The following is a 10,206-nucleotide window of genomic DNA, read 5'->3' on the forward strand; positions in this document are numbered from 1 at the left end:
TACCGAGGCTCAGGGGCTCCCTAACGCTGCCCCTTGGGCATGACATTGCCGGCCACTTTCCTGACAAGGTCAAGAACAGGGCGTGACACAAGAAGACAAAACTTCCCAGCGGCCTCTAGGGGCTTGGGGTCTCCCGAGCCTGCATGTCAGGCCCTGGAGTCGACCTCCTTCATCGCCAAGAAGACTCTAGAAGGTCCACCTAGGGGATGCCGGTCCAAGCCATCACAGTCTGACATGTAGGGTGTCAGAACAGAGTAGTCGAACGACGCCCAAGGCTTCTTCGGCTCTACGACACCGCCACAGTCCACAGTGCATCGCTACAAGGCCCTCCTAGACTCTGGCGCATGTAGACCGTAAACTAGCTCCCCCAAATCGCCATGTACCCGACCTATCTTGTTATATAAAGGATAAGGTCAGACCTAGGAAAGGGGGAGAGGAGGAGGAACGATCATCAGAAGACATTCCATTCCTTGGCCTTTGCTCAGCACCGAGTAGCAAGGCAACCCATGGAGGGGCACTGAGAGCTCCTCCACCACATCCCGTCGTCTTCCTCCTCTCTGACGAGGGGAAGGCTCCACCGGCAGTGAGGCAACCTTAGGATTAGCACCGAGCTAACCCCCTACCAAATCTCTCTACAACCCTAGTTGTAACCCCCTGATTTTGGGTGCTTTTGAGCATAAGGATCATCAGCTGCAGGACGTAGAGCATCGATTGGCTCGAACTAGGATAAACCGTTGCGTCCTCTCTGTGATTCTCGTATTCTTGAGTCCACCCGAGCCACCGGAGACCCGTACTCTGACACCGACTCGAACAACATGCTTGTCCGCGGTTCAACCCCGCGACAGCTAGCGCAACACTCGCTTCGCCGTTTAATTATCTAACCAAGTTGCTTAAGTGTTGTTGTAGAATTTTTATAGGCTATTCACCCCCGCTTAGCCATTTAAGGACCTTTCACATGATTTACTTTGACGAATAGGTCCTCCTTAACAGTTTTCTGATGAAATCCTCCTGCACTCATAGATTCACCAAAGCTCATGGAATTCACTAGTTTAAACCCCTAGACCTATGTTTGGTGATGGAATTATATATATATATATATATATATATATATATATATATATATAACGGTTTATGATTGATGTTAATGACCGTCAACACACACCATGGTGGAAATGGTGGAACCTGAAAGACAATGTAGTGGGCTAGGAGTAGAGTAGTAGCTTACTGGCCCATGCCCATTCCTGCTTTGATCTAGGTGCGGCCCAATAGCCACTCCACCAAGGCTCCAATGCCCCAATGGCGGGCGGTGGAAGGTTGGCAACGTGGCGCGACCAAATTCCGACGTGATAATAGATTCGTCTAATTAGTCACTATTTATATAATTAGTTTTAAAATTAATTAATATTTGGTCCTTCGAAATTGCATCCAAACATGCAAGTATATTAGTGTTGTCTCATAGGTGATCTCATGTAGTGCCACGTAATTTTAAGATGACTTAATAGACAACATATACAATCGTTGTTTTTAAGTTGTCTCGTAGTAAATCATAATTCCTTAATATATGCATAGAATAAAAGTAAACTTGTGAGTTGCATGGCAACAAGAACTCGTTCAGTGGTACAATAGTTGTCTCATAGTCCTAAATCTTAGCTCATGAGGTGGTTGTTTCGCGAAAACAACGACCTCTTTCGTCTCTCTCACCTCTCTCTTTCCTCCACATAAGCAAAAATCCTACGTGGCATTGCATGAGATGGAGTATGAAACCACTAACACATAGTAATGTACTTGCGATGCTAACTTTAGAATGTTGAGATCCAAACAAGCTCTAATTAATTTTGTGTTGTGAGTTTCGGTTGAAGGCTATTTTATTATTGAGTAAATTATGCTAGCGGTCCTTAAACTGGTTAAGTCCGTGTCATCCCGGTCCCTAAACTATCAAACCGAAAGTTTAGGGCAGTACTAGCACCCGGACGGACGTCCTGATCATTGGAGGGGGCAAAACTGTTTCGGCCTTGCATCCACTTATTTAGGGCAGTACTAGCGCCCGGATGGGAAGCCCGCGTCTGGACGGCCGCGGCTGCTGCACTGCCCACGCTAGGCAGGGGCCACCCGTGTCGCTCCATGCGCTTCCCCCTCCGCTTCCAGCACCAGTCGTGCACCGCTCCATCCTTTCGCTTCCCGCACGCATGCACGGCGCCCCAGCAGCTGCAGCAGGCAGGTGGTGGCAAGTGAGTCACATTGCAACATGTGCAACACTAGATCTACTTTTGAAATATCTAGATGAAACATTTGTAACATGCGTCTGAAGACAAATGAAACACTTAACATGCGTCTGAAACACTTGCAAAAACACCTGAAAACACTTGAAAAAAGACATTGCAAAACATATGCAACATAAAAATAAAAACACTTGTAACATATGTGTAAAACATATACAACATCCATTTAGATCACAGTTTGGGACTGTATTGATGTGTATTAATTTATCTCACCTTGAGCAGCCACGTGATTCCTGTCTTTTTTTCTTAGTTTCCTGTTGGTGGAGTTGTTTTATTAGTTTCCTAGTCATCTGGGGGCGTGGGTTGCAAATAAACACAGACACTATACTTGCTTTTTCGGAATACATAAATTGCCTATTTAAGAAGACATTGTTGCCTAATGAATGACACTTAAATTGCCTAAAAAATATAATCCACTACAACATTACCATATTTGCCTAATGTGAGTTATTGATTTCTAAGCATACATTGAAATACAAGATGTCGTACATTATTGAGCTAGTTGCCCTTGTTGTATTGTCATATTTTAGGCATTGCTTCCTGCTATATATAAATGTAATGACAACAACTCTTTTTTTTGTGCATGCATTTACAGGGATAGTTCTTCATACAAATGCCTAGAGGGCAGAGGTTTCATGGAGTGTGTGCGCCAGCGTCCAATGGCAGCAACGAGGTATGATCACACATATGCAAAGGAAAAACACAACCATTTTCTTAGGCAATTTAAGTGTTATTTGTTAGGCAATTTAAGTGTCATTTGTTAGGCAACAATGTACTCCTAAATAGGCAATTTAGCCTTTTGTTGCAAATCTGGAGGTAGCTCAGTAAGATCTATATTTGACACCTATATGATGATTTCTTGCATGCAAGTCAATAAAAATAAATGTGTACTGCTATATCATGACATGTAGTTAGCTTAGTCAAACTCATTAGGCAAGGCAAGAAAAAAACCCCCACAAGGTTATGCAATTTTGTTCAGTGACATGCTATGGCGTGGCTCATGTTTCAATGCATTTACACACACCAAAGTTTCAAGGGTCTGTTCGCTTGGAGGAATTCTGAAGGAATTTGGATGGTTTGGAGGAATGCTGGAGAAATTTGTGAGAGAAAAACACTGTTCTAGATGACATCTGATTGCTGCAACCGTAAATCTTTTAACATTTTTAATTGCAGATGTGATGGTCTCAAGCATCAACATGGGATCAAATGAACAAAGAGAACCATGTGCAGCAACAAGCGGGATGTATGGTGCATCATCAGTATATATGTTACCAATACAAGGAGGTTTAGTGCAGTAAGATGTATTTCTACCGGAGTAGTACATAATATCTACTTTTTTGTCTATGCGTTCTAAGATGCCTGAGATGCTATACAAAACATCTCAGGACGCCCAGAATGACATGTGTGATGAACAATTTATATTTGATTTTGTCTTGCTTGGGTGAACATATCAAATTTGCAATATTTTGGGATGTGGGCTAAATAATATCTAGCAAATTTAGGAGCAGCGAGCTTATTGGGTGATGTGGAAAGTGATAACGTGAGAAAAAAATCTAGGAGCAGCGAGCTTGTTATGGGCTAAATAATGCACGGCTGGCCGTTATTAATTAGCATCTTGCCAAAAAAGATTATAATAATTGCATTTTTATAATAATTGCCCGTTGCAGATTTACCCAACGGGCAATATTTGTGATGCTGTCAACAGATTCAAATTACACCCTTAGCTCATCACAAACTTTGAATTGTGCAATCTTATTCTTACTTTCAACAAGGCTATCCAGCATGCCAGCTCAAGTGCCTGAGCAGCTTCATTGAATTGAATCAAATGTAATTCCGTTTAGCTTTTCCGGAGGCGCACCAGTCAATGTTGTCACCTGTCAGCACAGCATCTGCGTTTTTCAGTACATCAGTTACTGTAAGCTGCTGTTATTTTCTCTCCACTTTTGCAAGAGTCTTGAGCTCTTTCCTGATGTCCCGTTTAGTGTTCCTATCTTAGGCTTCAGCAATTTGCTATTGAGCACCTACAAGAGAGAGGACACGTATCAAGAAAAACCTAACCACAGAGAATAAAGAAACCGAAGTAACAATTATAAGAGCTTCGTCAGTAGTTTGTTGTGATTTTCTTCCTTCCTTTTGAAACCAAGTTGGATTGGCTTTTGAAAATCACAACCAACTTGGTAGAAAGAACGGAAGTTTGGAACCAATTTGAATTTGAAACACTCGACCTATCAGAAAATATAGCATTTTGTCTGAAATTATGTGGTGGTTCCAAGTGCAAGTTAACCAGGAATTGCTCATAGGGAGCAAACCTGAAAGTGCTGTTGCAAGGAAGAAGTGGTAAAAAAGAAGATTGGTTGCATCCTATGCATTTCCTTCTAGTAGGCTATGTACTTTTTCCAGCTCCGAGTAACCATGATTTTCTGGTTTAGAGTTTTCATCGAGTAGCAGTATGTTCTTGTGTTATTTTTCAATTGCTACAGTTCATTGCTTCCAGGTTATGTTTTCTGCAATTAGCAGTAGGCTCTGTACTAAACAGTTAGCAGGTTGAGGCTTGCTATTCAGGATTGCATATTTACTACAGTAGCAGACTACATATCAGTGCTAGATGGTTCTCTGAGGCAAACAGGTAGGGGAACAGAAAAATAAATTGAAAAGTGAGAAGGGTTGCTTCACATTAGACCTGAGCACACAGAATCTAAATGACTTCACTGCAGCTGTTCTTCTCACTTAAAATAACCTTCTTGGCATTCACCTTTGTACAACAGCAGAACAGAACGAAACACACATTATATTAGCACATTGGTTCATAAACATCTAACAATCCAATGAAGATTCAAGTTCAGAAATTTCAGATGCTAGGCCTTGGCTGGCCAATGGACAAATACATACACCTTTTAAGTCATGCCGACAAATATATTAAAAGGTAAAATGATTGAAAATGCAGTGATTAGCTGGTAATTCCTTTACATTAGGGAGCTACTCATGGTGCTAAAGTACTGTGAAACTCAGAAACTCTGTAGCTTCTCATGTTGCAACCCTGAAACTAATTTTTTTGAAACTACTAAAATTAATGCAAATCTGTACCATCTGTTCTTAGGGATGGAATTTTGTTACCTGTTTCTAATTGTGCATGAATTGTATCTTAGAGTTCTACTGCAGTGCACCAAAAATTCTCACAACAACAACAACAACAACAACAAAGCCTTTAAGTCCCAAACAAGTTGGGGTAGGCTAGAGTTGAAACCCAACAGAAGCAATCAAGGTTCAGGCACGTGAATAGCTGTCTTCCAAGCACTCCTATCTAAGGCTAAGTCTTTGGGTATATTCCATCCTTTCAAGTCTCCTTTTATTGCCTCTACCCAAGTCAACTTCGGTCTTCCTCTGCCTCTCTTCACGTTACTGTCCTGACTTAGGATTCCACTACGCACCGGTGCATCTGGAGGTCTCCGTTGCACATGTCCAAACCATCTCAACCGGTGTTGGACAAGCTTTTCTTCAATTGGCGCTACCCCTAATCTCTCACGTATATCATCGTTCCGAACTCGATCCCTTCTTGTATGACCGCAAATCCAACGCAACATACGCATTTCCGCGACACTTAGCTGTTGAATATGTCGTCTTTTCGTAGGCCAACATTCTGCACCATACAACATAGCAGGTCTAATCGTCGTCCTATAAAACTTGCCTTTTAGCTTCTGTGGTACCCTTTTGTCACATAGGACACCAGACGCTTGCCGCCACTTCATCCACCCTGCTTTGATTTTATGGCTAACATCTTCATCAATATCCCCGTCCCTCTGTAGCATTGATCCTAAATATCGAAAGGTATCCTTCCTAGGCACTACTTGACCTTCCAAACTAACATCTTCCTCCTCCCGAGTAGTAGTGCCGAAGTCACATCTCATATACTCAGTCTTAGTTCTACTAAGTCTAAAACCAGTGCACCAAAAATTCTAAACAAAAAAAATAATATTCATATTCATTCAGATAGATGTGCACTAAAAATTCTAAATCCAACTGGATTTTGATTTAGATTAAGAAGAAGCAAAAGAGGGCTCCTGAATTTGCTCTAGAATTGTATCTTAGAGTTCCAGTGCACTAAAAATTATAAACCAAAAAACAATATTGATATTCATTCAGATAGATGTGCACTAAAAATTCTAAATCCAACTGGATTTTGATATGCAGCGCGTGGTTCAGTTTATTAGGCATCCACGATATTCTAGAGCAGGCACAAGTCAAGCATCAGGCATTGAGAAGCAGAGGCCAAATTAGATGGGACTGTCGGAGGCCGTTTTAATTACACCGTGTTGACTACAGTTGAAACGCGCCGGCTCATCCCGTCTCTTACGAAGTGGATCCTGAGCGTTGGCTCCAGCAGCGCCGTGTGCACCTCTGCCAGCAGCGACTCCTGCATCGCACATTTGAATTTAGTTTCAGTCTTGAGAATATAGGTTGCATAGGAATGATTCACCCATTTGGCAAAGTTCAGGTTGTCAAATGAAACACACGATTCAGAGTTCATGTTCTGCGCTTACTAACATGAGTTATATGACAGCATGTGAATTCAGTTTAAGTATGAATACTAAGGTACTAATTGCACCAGAAAAACTTGTGGTTTATGATGCCATGAAAGTAGAAACAAATAGCATTGATGCACTTGCATAGTTTATTTTCAGAACAATTAAGTATGCAAAGGGTAACTGAATGTTGCATTTTTCATCTAAATTTGAACTGGTATGCAAAGGAAAACAGAGTCCATATTGCATTGACTATCCCTTTTTGCTCTCTCAAGCTGAGAACACGGCACTGCAGTCCAAATTATTTTTTTCTCCAAGTAATTGTATGTGAGTTCATTAGAGTACATCTCTCTAACCTTTAAAGTTCTGCAGTAAAAGTCCTGTTGACTTCATATTTGCACTTGCACATCTCAGTGTACCAACCACGACAGCAGCACGTTAATCGGATTGAACCAATAGGCCTAGCAAACAATCGTAGCATACAGCACAGAAAATTTTGCACCCATTTGGCGACTCGGAGACTAAGGCGGAGATCGATTGGAACCAAAAGGTAATAAAAAAATGAACCAATGAAGTCAGAGACAAGGGGCCGACCAGTGGGCGAAGAACTCGACGACCGCGAACGACTCCGGTGAGGCCTGGAGGAAGGCGGTGAAGTTGGACGCGTCCCCGTCGAGGTCGAGGGCGTTGTCGACGGCGACGGCGCAGTGACGCCGATCCGCCTCCGCTGCGGAGATGCCGCGCGCCGAGGCGGGGAGTGGAGCAGCCGGCGACGGCGAGGGCGAGGGCGAGGGCGAGGGCGCAGGGGCGAGGTCGACGACGATGGCCTTGGTGCAGGCAGCCAGGTCGTTGCCACATCTCGAACGAACGAGCCTACGATGGAGGCTCAGGCTCCAGTGGTCTCCGACCCATACGCATGCAACAACATTTGTAAGGAAAAAAAAAAAAAACTGGATCAATAAGATGCATTCTCACCATGGCGGACGTGGACAACAGCTCCATCCGTCGACACAGAGCTCATCGAGCGCTGCTCTGATTAGGTCCGTTTGATTGAACTATACGAGCCACATTATTTTCTTGTTGCTCTTTTCCTGATACACAAAACAAAAAAAATTACTGATAATTAATTAAGTACGCAAGTTTTTTTTAAATATCAAGAAGGCTTATATAATCTCTAAACCCGCCAGCAAACTGTCGTCAGGCAGTCTTGAGCCTTCCTGACTACACTTGACACAGCGGCATGACCCGGGCAGCACGGCCAGCTAGTGGCCACGGCCGCACGGGGCACCCCGTCACCACCGAGGCGTTGACCGTGCTTGGCTGTCAGGCCGTTTCATTTGGCTGATAAATCATGGCTGAAAGTTCTGTTGACGGATTTGTTATGAGAGAAAAATAATGTTCGTTGACTGAAAAATTACGGCTTATAAGCCTCGCGCCTGAAGCCTGTTGAAGCAGAAACGCCTGTGGCGGTGCTGCTGCCTACAGAAGAAACGCCGTGTCGTGCGGTGGAGAAGTAGAAACCGTTGCAGTCTACGGTGCAAGACGGGATTGACTCAGAAACCTGCGTGATCCATCTATGCATGGGTCCACGTCCATCACTGAGGAGGATCGTCAAAGCGAGGTGCCGACGTGAATAACGGGGGATCGAAACCTTCAGCGGCGTCGCGCTCGGGAGTGAATTCGTAGATGGTAATTTTCTTTTTTGGCACGGGCAAAAAAGCAAGGGAGACAAATTTTACCTCTTTGAGTTTGGGTCACACGCACGATCCAATACGATTTCAAATCACAATAGAGGGAGGTGGACAAAAGAAAATGACCGGAAATTTTATCAATTTATTATTAGGTATGTGTGTGTGTGTGTGTATATATATATATATATATATATATATATATATATATATATATATATATATATATATATATATATATATATATATAGAACAACTATCCTGTAGCTGGCTACAGAATAACTTATTCTGTAGCCACTTTGAGTTACGATAATTACTATGTTATTTTACGAGATTATAGTAACTCCTTACTAAGTGGTTTAATATAACGTTATGGTAAATATCCCCATGTGTTATAGTAACCCAACTATCGTAAATATGTATTTATATTATGGTAAATTAGTATATAAAATTATAGTAAATAGAGGTGGCTACAGAATAACTTATTTTGTAGCCGGCTACTGAATAGCCTCTCCCTATATATATATATATATATATATATATTTATCTAACCTCCCTTTATACACTATATATACTGCTCCCGTTCGGCTTACCTTAAAAGCCGGCTTATTCGACTTCTTTTTTTAGCTAGAACGGTGTTTTTCTCTCACAATAATTCAGCTTTAGCTTGTTTTTTTTAAGCCAATTTCAGCCAAGCCAATTTCAGCCAACCGAACGGGCCAGCACTCAATAGCTATGGGCTCTACCTCGCCGCCGTGGTCCACGCCGGCGGCCACCGCAGCCGCCATCCGGCACACCGGGCAGGTCGAGCTCACCCCGAGCCACGTGTCGATGCACTCGACGTGGAACACGTGGTGGCATGCCGGGAGCAGCCTGCCCAGCTCGCCGTCCTCCATCTCCCCGAGGCACACCGCGCACTGCTGCCCGTGCAGCTCGGCGGCCTCCTTCCCCTGCTCGGACGACTCCCACGTGAACACCGGCAGCGCGCACAGCGCCTTGGCGTCCAGCCCGGCGGCCTGCTGGCCGCCCACGCCGGCGCCTTCGACGACCTCGACCACGTAGCCGTCCGGCGGGCGCTGCCGCTGCAGCACGACCACGTGGGGGCTGCCTTGCCCTTCTGCGAGGGCGACGCGCCGCTGCAGGAGGCACCGCGCGTAGAGGTGGAGCGCCGCGACGAAGGCGACCGCCGCCGAGAGCGCGGTCACCGCGGCCAGCAGGACATTGGCGTCGTAACGAGCCAGCGACATGGCCAGTGCAGGGCAGACGGCGCACGGTGCAGTCTCTCCCTCCGGCTTCAATCACGTACACATGACGCCGGTCTGGTGATCGGACGGACCAAGCGGCGACTGAGCTATATATTTTGCAGGCAGACAGGGACAACGTGAGGGCGTTCATGGATGCCGCATGGAATCGAGGAAAGTTTGGCACCCTGTCGAGTGCCATGCCATCATTTCAGCAGAGTTTCTGGAGCATGAAAACGGCCGGCCTTGTGTCCTCGCATGGCCACAGGAGGACATGACAGTTCATAGTTTGGCAGGTCCTGTACAAGTCTACTAGTAAGGCAAAAGCACTACGATTCATTGGTCCCATCAGCCACAGGATCAACCAATTTCACTGGTAATGGAATATTTCTGAATAAGCCTTGGAATTGTTAATTTGAGCCACTGTCCGTATTCCTTATTCGTTGCAGTAAGCATGCCATTTTTACAGTTCCGTATT

General features: G+C 44.3%; 1 protein-coding gene and 1 long non-coding RNA gene across 2 annotated transcripts; both read right to left on the bottom strand.

The window, feature by feature from the left end:
* Window positions 1-3,967: 3,967 nt before the first annotated feature.
* On the bottom strand, window positions 3,968-7,682 carry LOC136514292 (uncharacterized). Its single transcript, XR_010773598.1, has 4 exons — window positions 7,394-7,682; window positions 6,584-6,690; window positions 4,960-5,031; window positions 3,968-4,300 (listed from the first exon to the last, which is right to left on the bottom strand). It is a non-coding gene; the product is annotated as an uncharacterized lncRNA (long non-coding RNA).
* Window positions 7,683-9,149: 1,467 nt separating this feature from the next.
* On the bottom strand, window positions 9,150-10,045 carry LOC136510544 (RING-H2 finger protein ATL63-like). The gene has a single exon (XM_066504956.1). The coding sequence runs from the start codon at window positions 9,732-9,734 to the stop codon at window positions 9,150-9,152; it is 585 nt and encodes a 194-aa protein (XP_066361053.1). The 5' UTR covers window positions 9,735-10,045.
* Window positions 10,046-10,206: the final 161 nt, after the last annotated feature.

This window comes from Miscanthus floridulus, chromosome 16 (assembly GCF_019320115.1).
Source record: "Miscanthus floridulus cultivar M001 chromosome 16, ASM1932011v1, whole genome shotgun sequence".
Classification (NCBI taxonomy): domain Eukaryota; kingdom Viridiplantae; phylum Streptophyta; class Magnoliopsida; order Poales; family Poaceae; genus Miscanthus; species Miscanthus floridulus.

Excerpts from the sequence above, each read along its gene's own strand:
- LOC136510544 (XM_066504956.1), bottom strand. The coding sequence starts at position 9,734 with ATGTCGCTGGCTCGTTACGACGCCAATGTCCTGCTGGCCGCGGTGACC.